Below are 24,362 nucleotides of genomic sequence, written 5' to 3'. Positions count from 1 at the left end.
AATTCCAGCGGTAAGAATCAATAGTGAGAGTATCATTTTTTCAACTATATTTGTACTTGCACGGCGGCACGGCCACCATCCCGACTCGTCGGTTAACTTGCCCGAAGAGTGTCAGGTCTATAAAAAAAATTAAAAAAAAAATAATAAATTGATGTGGCTTAAAATAATACATCATATCTAATTTAAAATAAAAATTATTTTATAATCAATGTACTAGATAGTCTTATATTAGTTTATAATTTCTTTTTAATAAAATTCATGTGACCAAGTATTTTTCATTTATAAAGTTTCTCCGTATCTTTATTTTATTTTATTTAGTTTTTTCTTGTACATTCTCAAGTCTTATAAACCATGCTGAGCGGTCTCTTAAATTAAATTACGTAAATGATGAGGCATTCCAATAAAAGGTATTGCGAATTAAAGCTAACGTGTTTCAGTTTTCTCTCGTCTCATCGCGGAGTTTCTGGATTCTTCCCACTCCGCATTGCCACCATGTTTGGATGCCAGTCTGGGTGCGTTGGACGCACGCACTCCATCCAAATATTTAAAAAGAATACGAATCTATTGAACTCTAGTTTAGGATTGGTGGCCAAGAAACCACACTCCCACCCGTCCGAAGGCACCCTATAAATACCCCGCACAGCCCCAACACTCTCTCATTCTAAGATCCGATAACAGTTTGTGAGATTTTCGCCTCCAACTTCCGGTTAGTTACCTCCCTAAAACCCCTTTCTTCTTCTTCGTCTTCTTCTTCAATGATCTTCTAGTTTAATTTCCTTGTGTTCTTGCATGCTTTTATTGGTAATTAATTAATTTTCTTCTGGCTTTCTTGATTCAGCATTCGTTTCTTTCGAAGTTTCAATCAAACAAAGTACATGGTTGAATTAGAAGTACAGATTCCCACTGCTTTCGACCCGTTCGCTGACGCCAAAGACTCGGATGCCCCAGGAACAAAAGGGTATGTGCATATCCGTATCCAGCAAAGGAACAAGAAGAAGTGCCTGACTACGGTGCAGGGTCTCAAGGAGAACTTCACCTACGAGAAGATACTCAAGGACATCAAGAAGCAGTTCTGCTGCAACGGTAATGTCGTTCAGGACAAGGTTATGGGCAAGATAATCCAACTCCAAGGCGATCAGCGCAAGAACGTGTCCCAGTTTCTTGTTCAGGCTGGGATTGTGCAGAAGGAGCAGATCAAGATACATGGTTTTTAAGGGTTTGGTTCGGTAATAAGATAATAAGATAATTCTACAAGTATTTTTATGATATTTGAGTGTTTGTGGGTTTGTAATTAAGCTAATAAGATAATTCTGGTAGTGAAGCTTTTCTTCACGTATTTTGGTTTGTTTTCCGCTTAGATAACTTTGTTTCTCATCTGATTTCACGTTTTATTCAATGGGAATTTCGGTGTATTATGATGAACCTGTGTTATTAATGGTACTGCTTTCTGTTCATTCAAAATCTCTCTCTCTCTCTCTCTCTCTCTGGTTAGTCTTTCTTATATCGTTATTGATTTGGTTTGTCGGAGACGAACTAGCTTCGACAGCTTGCGATCGACAAGCATTAAACGTGGGGGCTGAGATAGATGTTAATTTTATAAATAGTAATGATGAATATTTTTAAAATTTGGAAAAATAAGTGAAAAAAATTGAATAAAAAATATTATAAAATTAAAATATTATTAAAATATAATTTTATTTAGAGATTTCAAAATATTAATTTTATTTTTTTTAATTTAAAAAAATTATAATAATTAATTTAAAAATTTTATATTTAAATTATTTTTAAAAATGAGAGATGATATGAGATAAAAATTGTAGGATGAGATTATCTCTAAACAAGTTAGCAACCATATATGTTTAGGAAGATAATGATAGTTTTTATTACTATTTATTTATTATTTATTTTGTTTTATTTTATTAATTTTTATTAAGAAATTAATTATTAATAAAATTATATATATTTTTAATATTTTTTAATAATTAAAAATGTTACAAATATATTTAAAAAATAAATAAAAACTTTAAATATATTATAAAATAATAAAATGATGGTAAAGAATAATAATTCTATGATTATCCGTTTATAGGCTTATAGCTACTCAAAGGTTCTTGCAGGTTCTGTGCAGAAACACGTGGAACTTGCTGATCTCCGGTATGTCTCGACTCTCGAATGATCTGATTGATTCGTATCAGCTTAATAATAATATTAAAAAAATAATATTTTAATAATTTCAATTTATTATTATATTTTTTAAAATTTTAATATAAAATATAAAATATAATAAATAATTTTATTTTTTAAAATTTTAAAATAATAATAATATTAAAAAATAATATTTTATCATCACAATTCAACTCAACTCAAATCAACTAGAGACGTTTGGATTCGAAAATAACTTGAGATGAGTTGAAATGAATTGTAAATAGTAGTGAAATGAATTATGAATAGTAATAAAATTTATAAATTAAAATTATTAAATAATAATAAATAATAATAAGATAAGTTGATATGAGTTTCGAATCCAAACGCCTCCTCAATATTCAATCATAACCTTAAGCGCGTAGCAGACCTGGGTGGCATAATTGAATTTTGAATGGCGATGTGTGACAATGATAGAAGAGATCATGATTTTTATTAATATCTACCATTCTGCATCCAATAAAATTAATTCGGATCTTAATGAGTTCGATCGGTGCCCTTCGACTTCGATAAGAATGAATTCAGATTTAAATAAAAATTTAAAAGAAATATAACGATAAAATGAAACGAAACAGAATCCAAAAGCCTAAGGCTTGTTATCATATCACTCAGCAAACAGTCTAAGGATATATTATTATTCTCTCTCAACAGACGGTGATAAAATGTTCAGATTTAGGTTTGGAACTGAAGTCCAAGCGATCCGACATTTTAGTACACCTTACTTGGAAGTACCGGAACATCATCTAGCATCCGCTTCCATCGATGAAGGAAAACTTGACATCATCATCCTCTTGATCCGATAGTCTATCCTCCAAAATATCAAACCAGTTACAGAATCACATCGGAAAAAAAAATCAGGAAAATGGTTGATTACTTATGCACAACTCTTGCACCACTCAAAAGCAAGAAACAAAAACAAAATAAAATAAAATAAAATAAAATTAGAATCCTTAAATGCTATAAGGAGCGGGTATTTATATTGGATGGGAATTATTATGAAAGCAGATATCACCACCAAAGACGGCTCCAAGTCCTCCTCAATCTACAAAATGTTATCTTCTTCAGCCAGGGGTTCTTGGGTGTAGCAGCAAGGAGAGCTGTTTATCTAGAAGAGCTTCCCCTGCTGTTGGGTTCCTCCACTTCTCATCATAGTACAGAACTCCTCGTAGTTGATCCTACCATCCTGTAAGTCCAATAAAATTGAGTGCTAATGCTTTATGTTGCACAAGAGTGATTTGCTTGTGAGAATGTCAAATCTACTTACATTATCTGTATCAACTTCCGCTATTATTTCTTTGATCGTTGTGTCATCGCCCATTCCATATTCTTTCATGGCCGTCTCTAGTTCATCTCGGGTAATAAACCTGTAAAATAATTCCCCAAAAGACCTCAATATATCGATTCATTGACTATCAAAAATCACATTTATAATTTGGCTAATTAAACTTTCGAGTGTTCCTGGACACCTATTTGAATTTGAAGTCAATTATGGCCAAACTATCAGATTTGATGGTGCTCAATCGGTAAGCCCAAACCAAATCAGATACGATACCGTATCCTAACATTTATGGACCATTTAAAAGTTTATATGCAGGTCAATGTGAGGTTGTACATATCCTAATCTCAAACTCGATTTCTGATAGAATATGGACCTCCTGCAGTTAGTAACCCGTGAATGTAATCAGACAGATTGTAGTACGTATTCATTTTTGTGCATTATTAAGAAGTAAAGATGAAAGGCTTCAGCTGCACTGTAGTAAGACTGTTAAAGATCAAATTTTCTGGTTATAAGTACCAGTATGTTGTTTTAGAGTTTGAAAGAAAAGACTTACCCACTATTATCCGTATCAAAATATAGAAAAGCCTTGAAAAGATGTTCATCCCTTTCTAGCTTGTGTCTATGCATTGTAGCAGTGATAAATTCAATGTAGTCAATTGAACCATTCCCATCAACATCAGCCTAATCACAAAACCAAGATGTCAGTAAAGTTCGACGCAAAAAGAGTGAAAACAAAGAATTTCGAATTCAATATCCTACAGCTTCCATGAGTTGTAGGACTTCAGCCTCTGAAAGTTTTGAGCCTAGCCGAGCCAACCCTGCCTTCAGTTCTTCATAGGTGATTGTGCCACTTTTATCGGTATCTAGGTTTGTAAACATTGCCTTCAGCCCTTGGATTTCTTCTTCAGAAAGATTCTCAGCAATTACCTATAATTATCAGCATTGTTACTTGGTTTATAAGATAAGAAGCAGAGTCAGATGGGACTTAGAACTGGGCTACAGAATACTCGAGCATCCCAAAATAAATAGCAATTTCTAACGCCCATTTTCATCCATACAGATGATCATGCATCACATGAAAGCTTAAAAGTCAATAGTATGCAGAATTCAGGATGTACACACCTTCAGAGCGAGTTTCTTTAGTTTATTCATTGCTGTGAATTGCTTCATCCTGGAAAGGACAGCACTGTCAATTGGTTTGTCTGATGCTTCTCCATCTTCTCTAATCCATGGGTGCTCTAGATAAGCCACACAACTTTTAAGTTGGATTTAGAAGAGAAACGCACAGATGGAACGACTAAAGAATATTATCTTACCATTAACTGTAGGACTGAATGACAAAATAAATGCATGTCCACAGAGTTACAATATAGAATCATTAGCAGGTCTTGTTAGTGAAGCAAGATAGATGTTCTGAACATTCAAATCATAGAGAAAAAACAGGAAAATAAAGTAGAAAATTTTGAGACCCCTCATTTCGGGTACTTTCAGTCGCTAAAGAACTGAGTTTTGCAAATGAGAAAAACAAACAAGACAAGACAAGAAAATGACAAAAAGATAGAACAAAGACAAAAAATAAAAATAACTTTTCAAAGTACTCCAACATATTTTTTAGTCATTTTTAATCTGTGAAAAAAAAGGATTTTCATATATAGCAGACGGAACCTCAGCTTCTCTTGAAAAGTTTTGTGGATGTTACATCTAAATCCGCAAACTACTTATAGACTTGAAATAAATTATAGAGATACGAACTGACTTTCTGAGTTCAGTAAATTCTTATATTAGCCAACCTTAAAGATTGTATTCCTACTTATGTACAACTTATAAAAAAAAAGGTACTCCTACTTATGTACATATGAAGGGATTTTCTATAGAAAACACTATATGTACATATATATATGAGTCAAGTTACCCTCAGGAAAATTAGGCATGAGATGGCTTGCATCTTGTGCCATATTGATATAACTAAAAAGAGCTGCATACCTAGAACCTGAATGGAAGTAATCCTTTTTTTTGGGTCCTGTGTTAGCATCTTGCGGACCAGGTCCTTTGCAATGCCTGAAATAGATGGCCATGGTTTGCTTTCGAAGTCAATTTCTCCTTTCAATATAGCATCGAAAATCCCCTTCTCCGTCTCTGCAATGTAGGTTAATTATAAATCAGTAATTCGACTAAGAAAAGCAAGTGTTTATAGTTATATACAGTAATAACTTTGAGCAAAAAAGTGTATCTATTTTTACCAGCCCAAAAAGGAGGAACCCCACTAAGTAATATATACAAGATAACTCCGGCACTCCAAATATCTATTTCCTTCCCATATCTGCGTCGTAATACTTCAGGAGCAACATAGTAAGCACTCCCAACTATATCCCGGTACACCTTCCCTGGTAAGAGTTGAGTCATAAAAAACATCTTAATGTCAACACTTCAAGTGGAAGCATATAAACTATAATGAACTTGCTTTTAAATAGAATACAGTCATCTCCAATGATCAGCACTTGGAAGACATACTACAAGTGTCTTCTATAAAAGTATATAGAAATAAATAACACATGCCCTTTTATAGATTTAATAGAAGAAGAAATATGAAAAAGCAGCAATAGGAGGTCCACTTTCTCTATTAAGGAAAACAGTTCTATCTCATAATTTACTTTCACGATATCACTGTTAGGGATTTGCAGGATACTTGAGAAGTGTCTGCAACTGTATTAAGAATTCGCGTAGTCTCAATGGCAAAAGTAAAAACTAGCTTCTATACAAAGTGGGTGAAATACCAACCATAGCTGCAGACATTAAAATGACCAATATGACTGTAAAGATGAAGTGACCACCATTTCACTACTTACTTTCTAAAAGGAATGGAGGGTGCTACTAAGTTAGCGGAAACATGTTTAGCTACGAGAAAAAATGGTGCTATAATTTCAGAACTAGTGAAGCAGCTATGATTACAATGTTTTTATTTGCTGAGGAAAAAAAACTATAATTAAATTGTCATCTTCATTACCAGCCGAAAGCCAGTTCACCTACCAATGTTGAAGGTGGAGGTTTCAAGTTTCCCAGTCATATTTTGACCAAAAGACCTAGCTACCGTCTGAATTGGCAGCTAAAATTTCTCCACATTACTCTTTACTTATTGATTGAGAAAATGGACAATTGACCTTGCTCTTCTAATTAGCTCACCATCAACAACCTCACGAAGACTCAAAAGTTTGAATAAACTTCGGGCAGGTGCTGGAATTGCTAATCAATATTATTTACCAGCAACAAAAGTCCAGACGAAGATATTCAAAACAGAAGATATATGCTATAAGAAAAAAAATCCTGAAAACATAACAATTCGACCCCCAATTCTCTCAGCAAGAAAAGATTCAATGCCTTAATCAGGACCATGAATTTTAATATACACATGAAAAATACAAATCTCCAAGAAAATATTTTAATTATTCATTCAAATCATTAAACCTCATGCCCACATGATGGAAGATTACAACAATTCAAAAGTTACCTTCTTCAATGAAAACCGACAACCCAAAATCCGTGGCCTTCAAAAGTGCATTCTCATCCTTACTAGATAGCAAGAAATTCTCAGGCTTGAGGTCCCTATGCATCACACCCATAAAGTGGCAGATATGCACAACATTAACAATTGCCCTGCATATTGAAGCAGCAGCCCTTTCACTATAATGCCCCTTAGCAATAATCCTGTCAAAGAGCTCCCCACCAGCACATAGCTCCATAACAACGTGAACTGATTGCTTATCCTCATAAGCACCCTTAAACTCGACAATATTGGGCTGCCCGCTCAAATGCTGCATAATTTGGATCTCTCTCTTTATATCCTCCTTGTCATTCTTACTAACAAGCTTCCTCTTCGATATAGACTTGCAAGCGTATTGCCTGCCTGTTGAATTCTCAGTACAAAGATAAGTGACCCCAAATTGACCTCTTCCCAATTCTTTACCAATGGTATAGTACTGCTTAACATCTTCATATGGCTTGTCAAGAATTGCATCTGGCCTGAGGACAGGTTTTGGGCTTGGAACCGGCACAGATGGCTTCAATACCTGCTGCACTGGCAATTGGTGCGGTTGTTGGGTTGGGGTTTTCGATTGGTGAACCACAGGTTCATGGGTTTTTTGGTGGTGCATATCAGAACCACCTAGTGATGTATAACCATTATATCTTGGCTCTGAAGTTTTGCCTTTGCTTAGGCAAATACCCATTTCTTATAATGGCCAGATACAGAGGCTGAAACTGAATTTTGAGGGAAGAGAGGAACTCCGAGGTTCGAACAGAAACTCAGTTGAAGTTTGGGAAAAATATGGAAAAGGAAAAGGACCCAGCTGAAGAATCGGAAAGACTGTGCAGATATACCGAATATTCAGAAGAAAAGTGGAGGAGAAGTTTTGGATCGAGAATTTCAGAGCTGAGCTATAGATTGAGGTTTTCAAGAAAAAAGTGGCTATAAAGAAAAACTTGGACGGGGGATCCAAAGTGGATGCTGAAGAAACAAAACACTGGATTGAAATTTTGGGAGGGTGTAATAGAACTGGATCACGGTTTCGGCTTTGAAGTCGGGGAGCCTTGAGAGATGTCTAATAAAGAAAGGATAAACCGGAACATGGTCAACTTTACAATCAAGTTGGGAGGTTTACTTTCAGGACTTGCTAAGTAGAACTGTAGAGAGAGAGAGAGAGAGATTACTCTATAAATAATGCCAGCAAAAATGGCAAAACCTATTCACAATTTTCTCCATGCTCGGGGGGAAAAAACTTTTTCTTTATAGTTTAGTTTCTATAGATGCCGAGTGGATACTGTTCGGCAGACCTGATGTCAAAGGAAATGATCTTTTCAATTCATGAACTTGGAAGTATTCATCTAAGGTAGCATACATACATGCATGTGGTCCATGTAGAGTACATTAGTTCTTGTTTTCCCTTAATTACACCAATAGCAGTCATAAAAAATCTCATGCCAAACAATCTTCTCCATTTTACTTAAAATTGATATAATTTATATTGGAAGATACTATGCATTGCGTGTGGAATTAAAAAATAGTGATGTTATATTTATTTACAATTTTATTTACAAGACTTATTATGTTAATTTTTTTAAAAAATTTAAATTTTATGATATTTAACATATATGTAGAGAAATAAAATTTTTTATAAATTTTTTTTAAGTATATTTAATATTTTTTATTAAAAAATAAAATCTAGTCCCAAACTTCCAAATGCATTTACTTTTTGGCTAAATGTACAATTTAAAGGTTTTGATGGTTAATGATGTTCCCATTAATGCACTGAAAACAACAATTTTAATCATCAACATGAACTTGGAAGATGATCAACAACAACGTGGATTGGGGAGCCAGACAAAGGATCTGCTCTGGGACCCGAAAATCCACACACTAAGCAACGCGCGAGAAAATTGCACCAGCAAAAGTATTGGTATTCATGGCCCATGGGATACGTTGCCACTTGTGGGTTTGTCGTATAGTTTGTGCGGAAATTTGGACATCTACTTTTCCTCCTAACACCTGCTAATTAGACCTGCAGTCGGCAACGCCTACGCGGTTTTGATTACGATAGACACACGTTTTGAAACGTCTTAATTATGTCCAAAAAACAAAAAAAACAACTACGTTCCCCTTAAGTAACAACCATTTGTCATGCATTTAGATAGATATTGAGTTAAGTTAAATTTATTTATAAATAATAATAAGTTGAGTAAATGTAATGAATTATATTGGTCTCATGTATAAATATGAGTCGAGTTGAAAAAAATGTAAATTTTATATATGAGGAAGTTTTGAGTTGAGATGAATTTAATAATTTAAAAATTAAATATTTAGATGTTAGATTCAACTTAAAATTATACTGAATTGATTTAATCTCTACTGAATCTTGGACATGAAACTTCTTGAGGCTGGGATTCTAACATCTGGGGGTAACACAATCTCTGTCCAGCTTTTTGGTTCTCTTTTGTAGCAGCGTGATGAGATCCAAAGAAAACGTGAATTTACTCTTGACTTTTAGAAGCAATAGGGAGTTAGCTTGTAAGAAATATGAACCTTTGCCCAGCAGTATGAACTTTTTCAAAGCAACTTTTTTGTTTTTATTATTTTTTTATATATATCATGTTTTACGTGGGAATGTGTTGTATGGATAAGATTCTATTTTCTGTGGCATATAGCGAGGGTTTCTTGATTTCTTCTTTGTGGATTGTCCTGGAATCTGCAATATTCAATAATAATAAAAATAAAGTAACTTCTTCCGCTGAATATCTTTTGAAGCTGTCATGTTAAAGCTTCCAGACAAAAAATGTGTTACCAAATTGACTAAAGGTGCTTTTTTTAGGTGGGTGGAATAGGGTATTTTTTACAAATTACAGTTAGCCACGTGAGAATTGAGAAAGAAGCGGTGGTGGAAAATATTTACTTCCATGTTTGGATCAAAAGAAAATATTCCAACTTTTTTTGCCCTATATTTTACAAACTTGAATGTTTTCTATGTAATTAAATCGTGCCTCCTCGAATATAGGATCGGTTATCCGAATTTGTTCAGAAAATTATGGATGTTTAGCTGTGAAAATACAGACCCAGTGCCACTTAATCAAAAAAAGTGCATGCTGCAAGAGTTAAAAGGACAGGTAATCTGGTTGGTAGGCGAACCTAAATCACTAAATGCAGCCCATGCTCTGTTTCCTATAGTTACATTAAGCCAGCATTTCAACCCAAAAACAAAAGAACAGAAACCCCACTTTTACAAGGTCACTAAAAAAAGTAATCATCAATGTTTAATATGTAAGTTGTCTAGCTACTCTTAAAACATATAAGCATTCTCACCAAATAAATGTTCCTAGAAACCAAAAACCTCTAGCCCTGTCTACTTCACGTTTACATACTTTATTTTCTCAAGACTGGATTCCCACAGGCCTGAACTCCTACCGGAGGGTCACAGGTACACCCAGTTCATCCAGAGATGGAGTGTCTTTACCGTCCGACGAAGACGGGATGACCTATTTTCTTCTAACTTTATCGGCTCCAGGGTAGCTACTAATAAACTTCTATAGATTCTTAACTTGTACCAAAATTCATATTGGGCTAGTTTTATGAAGGATGTACCTTGCACTAGTGAATGCATGCCTCAGAGGTAGTTAACATATAATTGCCTGAGTAAAAACACTCCTGCATAAAAGGAAGGCGAAAAGGAAATAGAAAGAAAACAAACAACAGAATGAATAAGAAATGCACAATGGCAATAAGCTTGCACCCAAATAACACATTAAAGAAACAGAATATTTTCATTTAGGTGAAAGTCACGTACATAGAGAATTTTGTGCAAGACTATTGTGCCACAGATAAAGAAACAAAATTCAACTGCCGGACAAGATTTCAGCAAGTTCTAACTTGATAACTAGCATCCTAATCATAAGCTCGTACAAAAAACTTCGAGGCCCTTAAGATTTTGATTTCTCCACAAGGATAATCCGCCCATTCCATTCAGTCTCATCAAGAGCTCTTATTGCTGCATCTGCATCTTCATCCCTTTCCAGAGATAAAAATCCAAATCCACGCGAATCCCCAGACCTTACACGGAAATGAAAAAAATCAACTCGCAGGAAAACTTTAAGGGTGCAAACAAACAATCCATGTTAGATATTTGACACCAACGCTGCACGCCACTCAAAAAAGAAAAAACCAATCCCAACATGAAGGCTGCAGAAATAAAAGCTCAGGCATCCCTTAACATTTAACTTGCAATAATCACTCAGAATATAAAAGGTTAGATTAATAAAAGTAATAAACATATTTATTCACCAACTGATTGCAGATACTTCGCTTGCATACTTTCCAACTACGAAGAATCTTCGACATTCAAAACCAAGGGTATGAAAACCTCCTCTCCATTCTATGGTGTAGATTAGATAATAACATATATAATCATTCAGTTTTAGTCGCTATAATAAGTGCTTCACGAAAATCAACCTATATGATAGCTCATAAGAACATCAACACATGGTTCCATCCAGAGAGCATCTTTCTGTAGCATAAAACTTCACTTGGTATGTGCAAATCAGATTTTAGACACCCACTTGCTGGTAAGCAGTACAATTGAGCAAACATAGGAATGTGCATAGTGATATATAACTCTACAGATGAGATATGAGAAGAAAAAGAAAAAGAAAAGAATTGTTCTTTTCAGAATATCTAAATTTCAAAAAGAAAATAATGAAACATTGCATACTCACCTCTTGTCTCGAACAATACGGACATCTCGCACACGACCAAACCTAGAAAACTTTCTTTCCAAATCTCTTTCCGTAGTCAAAAAGCTAAAGCCTGCAATAAATAAGTTTCTACCTGGTAACCCTGCTCCAGTACGCCTATTACGAGGTGGAGACCAGGGTCTCTTCTTTGGGGTCCGATGGTGCAAATGATACCCTAATGGGGGAGATCTTCGCCGTGGTGAAGGCCTTCTCCTGTTAAACAAAATAATGTATCATTTTGATATAAACCCACACTCTCAATTTCAGATTTCTAAAAATTTTACTTCTCAGGGGAACAAAACTGTTGAGTGGTGAGATTAATAAACCTACAATAAAAAAATGTTATCAAAACTAGAGATGGAAACTCACCTTGGGGATCTATAACGAGTTCTTGAATATGGGGACCTCGGTAAAGATCTGTCATGATAATCTCTCTTGTGATCCCTTCGCTGAATGGGTGACCTAGACACCGATCTGTCCCGTCTTTTATAGTTTGGGGGTGAGTAACTAGTTTTTTGTGATGCAGATATTCCCTTCTGAGAAGAATCATCCTTACGCCTGTAACTGTGCCGAGATATCAGCGGAGAAGTAGAAGTTTCCCTGGCAGAAGATATATGATCCTGGGATTGAACCACTTTATTCAGGCTGCACCTTTCAGCTGAAGAATGTTTATGCCTTTGTGGCCTGGGTGAATATGATGAGTCTTTAAAACCTTGTTGAGAAGACGATGCCTTCTGACTATTGGGTGAGTGGTGTACGTAAGGAGACCTTTCAGGTGAAACCAACATCAGTCTCTCCATCACCGGTGAGGTTGATCGTCTAGGCATTCTCTTGGGAGATTGCATACCAGAATGCATGCCCAGCTTTTTGTTCTCAGCGGTGGAGTTTTTGAAGTGGTATAAACTACCATTCTTAGGTTCATCTTTGCACCAGGGTGACCTTGGAGAAGGTAACAACTGTGCTGTATTAGTACCTCCTCCCCCTTCTATTTCATTACAGATAGATGGCCTGCCAAGGCCAGAATCGCTCTCCATTTGTTCTCCTGGGTTTTCCTCAACCATCAGAGGAGACTCCTGTGAATGGGCAGAATCTTTAGTTCCCTTTTCACCATGAAACTTTTGTGCCTTGAACTGAGAGGAGTTAAACAAATTATTGCCATTCAATTCATCCATCTCACCTTGGGAATAGTTGTTCTTCACTGGAGACTGAGTCCTCTCTTGATCACAGTCAAATTTTGTATTTCTATTATCATCAGGATCAAATTCAGCTGGCACAGGATAAGAATTTTCAAGAGAAGATTTGTCATATGAGAAATCTACAGGCAGTGAAGGGGAACCCAGTTTCCCATGCTGACTTAGATCCACTTTCAAGTCATCACTTCTTGCTAAACTATCATCAATAGAGTCTTGAATTTCATTTCCTTTACCAACAGCAAAGTTAAGGTCAAATCCTCCAACCAAATGATCACTCATTTTAAATCCCTTCTTGGGAGAACCCAAATTAACTCCTGCATAGAAATCCCACTAGAATAATAAATACATATTGAACATAGTCTGTGGCAAAGAAATAATGTTCAAATTCAATCATAGTATCCTCTAGACTATCTCAATGCAATCTTGAGCTTAATTAAAGACGAAGATCGTAGCAACTAGCAACCAATATTAGGAAATCCAGAGAGTTCCCAGTCAACATCTTGACAATAAATATGTAATCAAAACAACAAGATTTAAAAAAAGATAAATTCAAATTGAGAAGTTCCTTCATGCAGAAAAGAAAAATTCCTTCAGAATGAGTAACACTAAATAAAAGGACCGCTTCTATATCCAGCCCATACAAATTGTAGTGGCATCATTTTTCCTTTTGACTTGAACCCCTCACCTGAAAAGAAAAGTTACTAAGACTTTCCCATGTATCACAAAACTGACAAGTTGAAATCAAGCTTTATGGGAGGCCTGTATAAGCTTTTCCTTAGATAACGGCTTCTAAACGCACATAACCAATTAATTTAAAATGAATTAAGGATAATTCCTCACTCATTGTTCGAAATCTTTATTAATAAATTTTTTTGATAGGTAATCAACAAGTTCTATTCATAAGAGAAGGCAAAGCCCAAGTACACAGGATGTATACATGAGAAGTACCTAACGAAATCTTTACTACTAAATACTTGTAACATATCTCAATATGAAGCTTTTCACCAAATCTGCTTTTTCCAAGCAGTTAAGGCGAGCTTCAACACCACTGACCCTGAAATTGCTGCAAACCAAGGCACTAAAGCATCATGTTGATGCCAAGATGAAGTGAAGGGATGGGCAGCATCAGCTAAACCTGCCACAAAAGCAATTATTCTAGACGGTGACAGTAATGATATTCATGCAGTGGCAATGAAATGTCTTGCCCTCGTGGCTATAGATGAGGCTCAATTAGGAGTCTGTGCACCCCCACCCACTTAAAGGCAGCACTTCTCAGTGCACCCATAGAAAATAAAATTAAAAGCAGAGCTTCTCCTGACTGGCAAACCTTGATACTACTACCTTTCAAAAGCAATGAATCTCTCAAATGACAGATGGGCAACTAGCGGTGTCCAGCCAAGCCCTTAAAAACGCTCTAACCCAGTAGCCTATTTTGTGACTGCATGCTATAATTGTGCTCTTGCAACTGATATGTTGAACCTACAATGGCACATTATTAAAAACACCCAACTTTAATAACATGGAATACGACGTTACTTGCACTCTAGCACCACCATTAAGCACAACTACAACAGGATAAACTTCCTCTCTTATCCATCCATCCGTCTCACACATTGATTGGTGAGTTGTGACTCCATCCCCCGCTTCATTCTTACAGGAAGAGGGAACATTTGACAAGGCCCTATCCTTTTACTCTCTTGATGCAACCCAGGAACCTTTTCATTGATATTGACAAGATCCTATCCTTCTACTAGTTTCAATGCAGGACCCTTCAAAAGAGTATTCTGACTTGAAGATGAAAATAAAGGCAACTTCCATCCACACAAGGTGATCCATTCATAATCCATTGTCTTGGCTTTCCGCTATTGTATTGCAGGGGGCAATGTTCATGATTTCTTGTCTTTAATTTATCGCACGTTGAATGTATTTAGGTGTTCTTCTATATACTTCTTGTGTACATGGGCTATGCCTATTTCATTCATATATATAATATTAATCTCTAACTTATCAAAAAAAAAATCCATTCATAATCCATTGCATGCAAGTTATAGACAAAGGTTTCAGAACTTTCTAGCGCAAACCTTAGCATTCATTTCCGTAAATGTATGTATGTACATATGTATCTATTATGTACATCTATCACTAAAACCAACAATATTATACGTCCTCAGTCGGTGATAACTGCACAACTGAAACCATATCTGCAAAGCCCAGCTCCTGGGTATTATACAATAGTTACAATCAAAAGCAAACCATAAGCATTAAACCCAATATATATACAAAACATACACGCCCACGCAGAGGCCGACGCTTGAACAAAGGTATTCCTTTTTAATGGAATTTGAATCAGTTTATAATTATACTTTAGAAGAACAAACTAAGCGCTTAAGCATCGAAACATCAAGAAAAATGTTTTCCCATCGGACGATGACAAAAATGATAAATTTCTTTAAAAGAAAAAAAAAAATCCAGGCAATATTAGAGGGGATAGAGAGATTACCCTCGCTTTCTTATATCTTGACAAAATTATGGTTCCCGCAGTTGTACTAGAAATTGATTTCACAGAGGTCGTTAATGGTTTCGAAAGAATTGCAGAACGTAAAATGTGTAAGGGAAAAAAAGGGAAAGAAAAGCTGTCGTGTTGGGCTCCCAAATTCCATTAACGTAGCCCCTCTTATGGATATTAATTGTGGCGGCGAACATTATGCTTGTTAACGCCGCTAATAGACTTTATCGTAACAAGTTGTTAGTGGGCTTTTTTATCTGTACTTGGTGGGCTTTGAAGCCGATGGTAATAGGCCTTATAATGGGCTGCATTCCGAGTAATAAAACCTGGTCTGGTTCAAGCCCAAACTAAAGGCCCAAAATAATTAGAGAGAGAATTGTGAAGAAAACAAGGTGTCACGGATGTCGTCCATCGGACAAAGCTTTCGAATTTTGTTTTAACCTATGTAAAATTAGAATAATGCTACTATGCATCTTTAATCCGTTCCTTTATTTTTACCGTTCCTGTATTTATTTATTTATTTTAATAGTTAAGAAAGTGACTATTAGTATATTTATATTTTTTTTATTTTTTAAAAATGTTTAAACATGTTTAAAAAATGTTTGAAATAAAAAACAAATAAAAAAAAAAAAGTGCAATTTGCACTAGACAGCACATAACGTGGGCACCTACAGACAGCAGAGTAGCACCACTCGTAAAATTATCTTAATATACTTAATTATATAATAGGACAAAAACAAAATTAATATTGGGTCATGATACATTTATAAAAAAATATAAAAAAATTACAACTCATTTACAATCAATCAATATAATCATGCAACTTAATAAAAATACAAAATTACTATTCATATCATATATAATTATAAAATACTAATTATATGCCAATATTTTCTATTAATCTTTGTCATCAAATTTTGTGAAAACACCCACAAATGTGAGTAGTAAATAAAGGGAACACTAATGAAGGTTGTAGTGATATTTTGGGTTGGTAAACTATGAAGGAAGGAGTTGGGGGGAGTAATGATCGAGTGGGGGATACTCTCCCAAGTAGGCCAAAGGCCAATTAAAAATAAAAATAAAAATCTATCAAGATATGACATCTGCTCATTGATTACTGGAATTAATGCTACTGGCACAATGCCCATGTCTTTCAATTTTTATTAAATTTCTCAGCCCACAGAACTGAAGAATCAACCACCATTTTTCGAGAAGCAAACCAGGTAAGGGACTGGCTGCCTGAAGATGGAGGGAGTAGAGATGCCAAGACATGCAGCTTAAGAACCTTTTAGCACTTGATCGTGCTGGCATTCCCATGTTTAAGAATTAGATCATTTTGATATTATCCTTTGTAACTGTTTTTCGGTTTACAGGATAGTACTCTTTGTTGTAGATCAATTGTATGGGGTTAGAAGTGGTAGATTTATTAGGATTTTTAGACACTTTAGTTTCGGATTTTGATGATTGTATCGTGATTTGATGTAATCACGATTTATTTTTAAATGTTCTAGTTAAGAAGAGATTTCACAAAAATAAATTTATAAATTGACGTGATTCGATATGGTATGTTAAATTATAAAATTATCTTTTTATAAAACAAATCTAACATATCATATAAAATTAAGTACGGATTTGTTCTCCAACTTCTCTCCTCAGTGCTTCTTTAATTACTAAGAAGCAGAGTAGGGTGGCTGTATTGAGTTTCAATTAATGCAATAATACGACTCCCCCCTCCCCCTCCTCGAAAAAGGATTGTCCATTCTATATTCTGTTTTTAGAATTCACCTGCACTACCGAAGCAATCAACAAGAGATCGAGATAAAGTTTTGGGTATATGTTGATTTTAGACGAGAAAATGTACTGTATATAAGGGCAAAAAAACCAAAAAAATATATAATTTCCAACATTGTATATGCATGTTTGTGTGTAGATAAGAGTATGTGCCTGATCCATCATTTATACTGGGTTGTTCAAGTTTTTACCCTCCATTTAGCAGCCGCGTATTGCTCTAAAAATCCTACCAGATCCTGTATAGCCTCAAAAGGTGGACAAAGTAATGTATGTGCTGGCATGGGGGTGGGCCTGAGCTTTTAGCCCTCTTAAATGCCGATTCTGTTTTTTTGCTTTTATAAATGCTAGCTGATCGTCTAACTTTACTCGTTCACAAAGTCAAGCTCTTGGCCTTTTACAGCTAATTCAACACATGGCACCCTCGAGCTTCTTTCCAGCAATGCAGGGCGGGTGGTTTTCTGGCATAACAGAGGCCGCGTTGAGGTCTAAAGAGGCTGCAATTCGTGGTTTTAGGACTGGGATTTTTACCAGAGTGATGAAGAGAGTAGCTTCTGCTATATTCACCTGCATTTTTGCATTGGGTACGTTCTCTCTTGCTTCTTCATTTTAGTAAAACTTAACCTCTAGTGGTTATAAATAAGTAGTTTTTCTAGCAGTCACAATCATTCATCACATAAAGCAGTGCAAATCCAGCCCTACATACTCGAAAGTCGAAACATGTAACATTATCTTCTTGCGGTTCATTTAGTCAGAAGACCATGTCGGTTCTGCTGACAGCTAATTTATAGGAAATAATCAACATGTAAAAAATTACTATTTTTCTATGAGGTAATGATGGAAACTCAAATGCATTTCGGTTTTGTAGGAGGTGCTATGGTGGGAATATTTATTGGAGTCATCAAAGGCCAGACTACAGAAACTGGGTTCCTAAATGGAGCAGTAATAGGAGCTGTGACAGGGGCCCTTTCAGGCATTCAACTATTGGAATCAGCAGCTGATTCTGAGTCATTGTCTAAGGTAATGGTATATGTGCTATTCAGTTGGCATTATGACATGTAAGCAATAACGAGATGCATTACTATTATGCATATATTGAAAAATGCTCAACATAGGCACATAGCATTATGGCTATGATTCAAGGCAAAGTTGAATCAAACTCCATCAAACTCAGTTTTGATATTGTTGTCTGGAATAAATTTCCAAAGGCTTGCAGTTGTATGCCGTGATAATCAAAGCCTACTCTATGATTGGACCTCTAGAGGCCCACCCAATGATCCTAGTGCAGGAAAAGCAAAAGCAGTCCTCTTTACTGTCAAGGAAGTTCAAGTTCTTGGCCTGGATAACCTCCTAATCCTAGAAGGCGATTCTTTAGATAGATGGAAACAGGAAACATAGCATTTCATAATGATGGCATCTCATATGATTGGAAAATTGACTCAGTTCATAAAAGACATACTCTCAAGGGCACTTGCTTGTGGATAACAACGAAAGTTCATGAAAGTGTCAACTTTGTTTTGTTGCACACGATCTTGCTAGCCACCTCACATAACATTATTGAAATCATTCCCACCACAAGTATCCCATCCCCCATTTTCAACCCTGAATTTGTTTTTAATTCCCTTAATCCCTCATTTTTTTTTTTGTGTTTTCTTCCCTTAATCCCTAATACTATACCCTTTTAACGGTTGCGTTGTATTGATAATTATAAACTTTGACAGACTGCTCTCCTAGTTAGTATAATGAACGGGAAGGTCTTCATGGAATGGGTATGTCCTGCAGTGCTAAAAGCCTATCAGTGGCAAGTAAGTATCTCTCTCTCTCTCTCTCTCTCTCTCTCTCTCTCTCTCTCTCTATGTGCTCTACCTGTATAAGTTAGTCATTGGGAACTGTTGTCCAATGTTTACTCATGTAATAGCAAACTCAATGAGCAGGATAGGACCCTTGACACTACTAATCGAGAAGTTTCAGATATATATGATATTGGTGGAGTTAGAGGATTATCCCACTGCTGCATCCAAACGTTTCCTATGCATAAGTTCCATTATTCTAGCAAGAAGATCAAATCATGTCCTGATTTCTGTTGCTCCATTTGCTTACAGGTTAGCACAAAATAAGCCCTTGCCCCCATATTTGGGAGCTAAAATAATATATATGTACGTGTGTGTGTGTGTGTGTGTGTGTGTGTGTGTATAGTTATGGGTTCTGTATTAACAAGAAAATGGTGTTGATATATGAAGGATTTCAAGGAACAAGACCCTGTGAGAGAACTTCCCAACTGTGGACACCTCTTTCATCAGTACTGCATAGACAAGTGGCTAACCCGACAAGGCACTTGCCCATTATGTAGAGAACATGTTTCTGATGAAATCGATGAATTGTAAACTACTGGGCTTCACCCTTCCACCAGATCAGAAAAATGGTGATTGGTTTGTAGAAACTGTGAATATAATGCTAGTATCTGTCTGTCTGTCCGTCCGTCTTTTTGGAATGAATGCCTGCAAATTTCAAGTTATATCTCTTAAAGCTACCAGCATCAGCCTAGATTACACGGTTATACAATTCCATGTGAATGGAGATTGGGTCGACACAAAGGAAAAAAAAAAAAAAATTGCTTAACAATAACATAAACTCAATGCATCCAAATCCCAATAGTTCGAAATGCTCGTGGAACGCAACATAAATATTTAATAAAGTTGGTTGGACTCTGGCCCATGCTTACTCTAGGCTCGGTTAGCAGTCTCGGGTACCAGATTATGTTAAGGCGAACAGACCCTTTTACCATTGATTCAGAACATTAATTTTATAAGATTATCTTATATTTTTATTATGAAATAAATATAATATATTATATTAAATTATAAATTTATTTTTATAAAATTACTTTATGATTATAGCATTAGCATTTCTTCCCGTAAATTTTATAAAAAAATTAATAAATTAGGATTGAAAAATCCGATCTGTTTAATTCAATTCAAATTGACATGACTTATCTTCAAATAAAAATAAATTTTGACTTGACATGAGTGATGGACCTGAAATGAAATATTATAAAGCTAATGATTTTTGTTCCTACTTGCAAAACTGATATAAAATAATATAAATTAACGAATTAAGATAGAAGGATTTTATTTTTTAGTAATTCTACGTATAAACATCAAATACGTAAATGTCGCATAATCGTTTTAAAAAAATAGTGAGATTTATTATTAAAAAATTAATTTTTTTCAAAACGATTACGCGACGGTTGCACAATTCACGATTGTAAATATATTTTCTCTTTATTTTTTAATTGAAAGAGTTAAATAAATTGGCTTATATATAATTTGAATTAAAAATGCTGACTCGTTGAATTAAATCAATATATATATATATGCGTGAGTTAACAAAAAGAGTAGCACTTGGAGCTGATCGGGTGATAAAAATAATTTTACACAAGCCAATTAATAGCTGCCACATAGGTGTCTTCATAATTTTCCTTTGGCACCTTCACACAGGTAATAAATACAATTTCTTTAGATCCCTCCCCCACCCATGTGACCGTCCCACTCTCCTCTCATCTCTCTCTCTCTCCCCAATACGATCTAGTTCAAGATTTTTGGGATTTTTGGTTTTCAAGATTTGTGGGTCTCTGCTGAACCTTTCTTAAAGGTAAATTTTTTTGTTTATTTATGTCCTCATTTTTGTTTTGTGGGGGCTCTGGTGAACCCCTCTCTCTCCAATTGTTTGTTTGTTTATTTCCTCAAATTATTCTAGCGTTTATGAATTTAATCAACTGAAACAAGCAATAGGCATTTCTCTTTCTCCTTTTTTTTATAATCTTTTTTTATTTTACATATCTCGCTATTATATTTTTAAAATTTAAAGATCATATTTATTAATTTATGTAACATTCGTTTTATGTATCCTTCATTTTTTGAACCTAGTTTGAACTTGCATAAGCCAGGGAGCAATTCAGAAAAACTAATTACAATTTGCTGTGAAATATGAAATGAATATTTAAGTGCAATAAGAATCAAAGAGCGATGAATGTTTGATAATAACATGTTTTCTGATATTCCATTTGAATTGAATGATCATTATTTAATTAACACTCTAGTGACTATTGATGGATTTTCAACATTCAATCATGCGCACACTCATAAATGTGTTATATGCCAACAACTGTAAAATGAAAAACAAATGGTAACATTACAAATAAATTGGAATTTCATGTGATTTTCTTAAGAGTTTTGCATTGAAATATTTAAATTTGATTCTAAGTTTTGTATTGAGCTATATATACTACACTTAATTTGATTCTTTATTGAGCTATCATTACCCTGTAAATCATATGAGGTTGAGTGAATGATGAGTGTATCAAGAAATCATGTTGAGATTTTAGATAGTTGTAATTATAGCGCCAATGAAGTTAAGATGATTAAAGAGAATTGTGAGGTTGAACAAGACAAAAACATGCCTAAGAAAAGCCATACGATGTCATTTTCATATGTGGAGCCGTATGTGAGGCTAGAGTTTGACGATTTAGAGGATGCACATAGTTTCTATAAAGCTTTCTCCAGACGAATTAATTTTAGTATCCGAACAAACCATATTAGGTTGTCTAACGTAGATAGATTATTAATTGGTGTAGATCATTAAACAAGTTTTTAAAAAACTATGTTCATTCAAGTATGATGGTAAGTGAATTCGTCCATCAATATGATAAAACTTTGAACGCCCGTATCTCAATGAGAAAGAGAAAGATATGAAGACAAAAATATCAAAACCAATTATGAGAATTTCTTACAGTATTGAAGAGGAAGCGGCTAAGATCTACACAAGAAAATCATTTTTGATCTTCCAAGATGAGTTATTTAATAGTCTAACGGTTCAAAACACACAAAACACGTGAGAAAAATGATCGAAGAATTTACTGGGTGGGCATTGCAGGAAAAGAAAAGCCGGTATATGAAGTAATATTTGGTAGAGAGAACAACACCGTTTCTTGTACATATTGTAAGTTTGAATTTATTGGTTTTTTATGACGGCACAGCCTACATGTTTTGGCAACAAAAAGGGTTTTGGATATTGTACTGCAGTCATATGTTTTGGATAGATGAATGATCAATACAAAAAGTCGCATGGTGCATGGGATATGGTCGATGAGGGGCCATTGGAGGCGATCTCAACTGCATTAGTGATGAAGCATCGTTTGATGAGACAGTTTTACTTGGTTGAAAAGATAGGGTCATTATCTATCAAGAAGTATGAGCATGCTTCTAGAAGACTAGAGAATATTCATCAAGAGTTTCAACTGATAAATGATGATGATTGTAACATGGAGGGACATACGGTTCAGAGCCAAATAGTCTCCAATTTTTCATTGCAAGATCCGCCACACATTATTTCTAAAGGAAGACCCAAATCATTACGACAAAAGAATCCAAAAGAAAATGTACCAATAAAAAAGCGATAATGCAACGTTTGTAAACAAGAAGGGCATGTAAGAAGCAAATTCCTATCACATAAGTATTTTTTTTAACTTTGTAATTTTTTCTCCTTGGCATGTTAGAAGAACAATTGCTTTTAATTTGATGAATTTATTTTTTATTTTTTACAAGAATATGGGGGAACCAAGCTCCACTATATTCTCTCCAAACCCAGCCACTAATGTTAACTACATTTGATATGTATGAATACTACGCCGATCTTATTTATTTTATATTTAGACTTTCGATTTAGTCAATTATTCTAATCTATGCTTTTTTTTTTTTTTTTTTTTGTAGGAATATGCAAGACCTGACAATGTCACAAAATTTTCTTATGGCAGATGATCATTAGACTCAGTTAAACATTTTTTATTTTTTCAATGTGCCAAAATGGCATTGTTAGATGACTATGGTTGAAGTGCCGAGATGAACACTCAATTTTGGTTTTATAGTGATTTTTGAGATGGCCGGGAACATTCAACTTATCACTTTGGCCTGTTATTATGTTATATAGGACGTAAACTTTTCATAAGACCAGATAATTCATTCATTTATGTTTAATTTTACTGCCATGATTGTGAGACTTGAGACTTGAATAATCGCCAGATAATATGCCTTCAGCTGACTACGATTATCTCAATCAATCTAATGTTTTGAATAATCGAGCAGGGAATGGTATCATTTTACTAAAAAATAGTAGGTGTGAGTCAGCCACACGTTCCCGCACATATTGATAGCCACACGAAAAATATAAAGCCAAATGAGTTCAGCAAAGGTGTGAGTCATAACAAGATATTTCAGTATTTGACTAAAAAACAGTAGGTCATTTCTTAGCACACCAATAGATGGGGTTGCTGTCAAGAACCATGGACATGAAGAAAAAATTAAGATGTAAGAAAGAACGTCTTTGATATATATGAAGTAGTCCATTGATAACATTTCTTGGTTGACGTTCGCAGTTTGGAGGGAATGCCACAATAATATAGTGGTCTTCGTCCCGATATTATTTCATCTTCTGCCCTTATGGAACATAAACTAGATATGGTGTCTCCACCATTACTTTTCATATTTCTGCAAAAGAATATAAAAACAAATAGTAAACAAATAAGTTGTATACCTCATTCTCTAACAAACATTTTGATGGCAATCTAGATTTACAATGGTATTTGATAGTCTCAAAAACAATGAATATATAGAGGTGGACCACTTCATTCAATTGCTTGATTTTAGTATATTCAAAATCTCAATTGTGGTGGCTAGCTCACTAGACATTATTGCAAAGCCCCACACAACTTAATCCACCTGAAATGATCCTAAATTACAGCCCCACTAAAATCCTTTGCTTTACTATCATTATCTTCAGAAAGATATAAATTGCATTGGGTTCTTCCTAATTTGAACGAACCCCAAATTCCTCAGTCATATTGAGCTACCCCACAACCCATTGGAGACCAAAAAAAAAAAACCAGTGCAAAAAGAAACACAAATTTGCATAGTTTACATAAATATTTCTTCATCAGCTTTCCATTAGTCAAAAAAATATTTATTTAGTTTACATAAATTTGCATAGTTTACATAAATAATTATGTGAGAATTAAACTCATAAGGCAAATATCAAATCCATAAATAAATAATTACAAAAGATGGCATAA

At 34.8% G+C, this 24,362-nt stretch overlaps 4 protein-coding genes across 5 annotated transcripts; 2 read left to right on the top strand and 2 right to left on the bottom strand.

Annotated features, from left to right (window-relative positions):
- Positions 1 to 440: 440 nt before the first annotated feature.
- On the top strand, positions 441 to 1,454 carry LOC108984136 (protein translation factor SUI1 homolog 2-like). The gene is made up of 2 exons (XM_018955983.2): positions 441 to 706; positions 839 to 1,454. The coding sequence occupies exon 2, from the start codon at positions 876 to 878 to the stop codon at positions 1,212 to 1,214; it is 339 nt and encodes a 112-aa protein (XP_018811528.1). The 5' UTR covers positions 441 to 706; positions 839 to 875; the 3' UTR covers positions 1,215 to 1,454.
- A 1,282-nt stretch (positions 1,455 to 2,736) lies between these two features.
- Positions 2,737 to 8,250, bottom strand: LOC108984131 (calcium-dependent protein kinase 2-like). The gene is made up of 8 exons (XM_018955970.2): positions 6,987 to 8,250; positions 5,722 to 5,865; positions 5,465 to 5,617; positions 4,604 to 4,719; positions 4,241 to 4,408; positions 4,035 to 4,162; positions 3,467 to 3,566; positions 2,737 to 3,385 (listed from the first exon to the last, which is right to left on the bottom strand). The coding sequence occupies exons 1-8, from the start codon at positions 7,702 to 7,704 to the stop codon at positions 3,308 to 3,310; spliced, it is 1,605 nt and encodes a 534-aa protein (XP_018811515.1). The 5' UTR covers positions 7,705 to 8,250; the 3' UTR covers positions 2,737 to 3,307.
- Positions 8,251 to 10,556: 2,306 nt separating this feature from the next.
- On the bottom strand, positions 10,557 to 15,631 carry LOC108984121 (RNA-binding protein rsd1-like). 2 transcript variants are annotated; one of them, XR_004800847.1, is made up of 5 exons: positions 15,446 to 15,631; positions 12,122 to 13,259; positions 11,735 to 11,965; positions 10,810 to 11,072; positions 10,557 to 10,670 (listed from the first exon to the last, which is right to left on the bottom strand). XR_004800847.1 is itself a non-coding variant. In XM_018955959.2 (4 exons), exons 2-4 carry the CDS (start codon positions 13,222 to 13,224, stop codon positions 10,943 to 10,945), a joined length of 1,464 nt encoding a protein of 487 aa, XP_018811504.2. In that variant the 5' UTR covers positions 13,225 to 13,259; positions 15,446 to 15,631; the 3' UTR covers positions 10,761 to 10,942. The 2 variants fall into 2 exon arrangements, 1 of the variants encoding a protein (XP_018811504.2); XM_018955959.2 differs by lacking the exon at positions 10,557 to 10,670 and having other exon boundaries at positions 10,761 to 11,072.
- A 1,997-nt stretch (positions 15,632 to 17,628) lies between these two features.
- On the top strand, positions 17,629 to 19,734 carry LOC108983375 (NEP1-interacting protein-like 1). Its single transcript, XM_035687436.1, has 5 exons — positions 17,629 to 17,823; positions 18,108 to 18,259; positions 18,961 to 19,044; positions 19,174 to 19,341; positions 19,480 to 19,734. The coding sequence occupies exons 1-5, from the start codon at positions 17,655 to 17,657 to the stop codon at positions 19,621 to 19,623; spliced, it is 717 nt and encodes a 238-aa protein (XP_035543329.1). The 5' UTR covers positions 17,629 to 17,654; the 3' UTR covers positions 19,624 to 19,734.
- Positions 19,735 to 24,362: the final 4,628 nt, after the last annotated feature.

The sequence above is a fragment of the Juglans regia genome, chromosome 2 (assembly GCF_001411555.2).
Source record: "Juglans regia cultivar Chandler chromosome 2, Walnut 2.0, whole genome shotgun sequence".
NCBI lineage: Eukaryota > Viridiplantae > Streptophyta > Magnoliopsida > Fagales > Juglandaceae > Juglans > Juglans regia.
Note: the sequence above shows the minus strand (reverse complement) of the source record. Positions and strands in the feature narration are given on the sequence as shown.

Excerpts from the sequence above, each read along its gene's own strand:
- LOC108984136 (XM_018955983.2), top strand. The coding sequence starts at position 876 with ATGGTTGAATTAGAAGTACAGATTCCCACTGCTTTCGACCCGTTCGCT.
- LOC108983375 (XM_035687436.1), top strand. The coding sequence starts at position 17,655 with ATGGCACCCTCGAGCTTCTTTCCAGCAATGCAGGGCGGGTGGTTTTCT. Across the intron at positions 18,260-18,960 it reads ATTCTGAGTCATTGTCTAAG|ACTGCTCTCCTAGTTAGTAT; the intron begins GTAATGGTATAT and ends AAACTTTGACAG. Across the intron at positions 19,045-19,173 it reads TAAAAGCCTATCAGTGGCAA|GATAGGACCCTTGACACTAC; the intron begins GTAAGTATCTCT and ends CTCAATGAGCAG.
- LOC108984121 (XM_018955959.2), bottom strand. The coding sequence starts at position 13,224 with ATGAGTGATCATTTGGTTGGAGGATTTGACCTTAACTTTGCTGTTGGT. Across the intron at positions 11,966-12,121 it reads ACTCGTTATAGATCCCCAAG|GAGAAGGCCTTCACCACGGC; the intron begins GTGAGTTTCCAT and ends TTTGTTTAACAG. Across the intron at positions 11,073-11,734 it reads CGTATTGTTCGAGACAAGAG|GTCTGGGGATTCGCGTGGAT; the intron begins GTGAGTATGCAA and ends TTTCCGTGTAAG.
- LOC108984131 (XM_018955970.2), bottom strand. The coding sequence starts at position 7,704 with ATGGGTATTTGCCTAAGCAAAGGCAAAACTTCAGAGCCAAGATATAAT. Across the intron at positions 4,720-5,464 it reads TACTTCCATTCAGGTTCTAG|AGCACCCATGGATTAGAGAA; the intron begins GTATGCAGCTCT and ends TGGCTTATCTAG. Across the intron at positions 4,163-4,240 it reads TCCTACAACTCATGGAAGCT|GCTGATGTTGATGGGAATGG; the intron begins GTAGGATATTGA and ends TTTTGTGATTAG.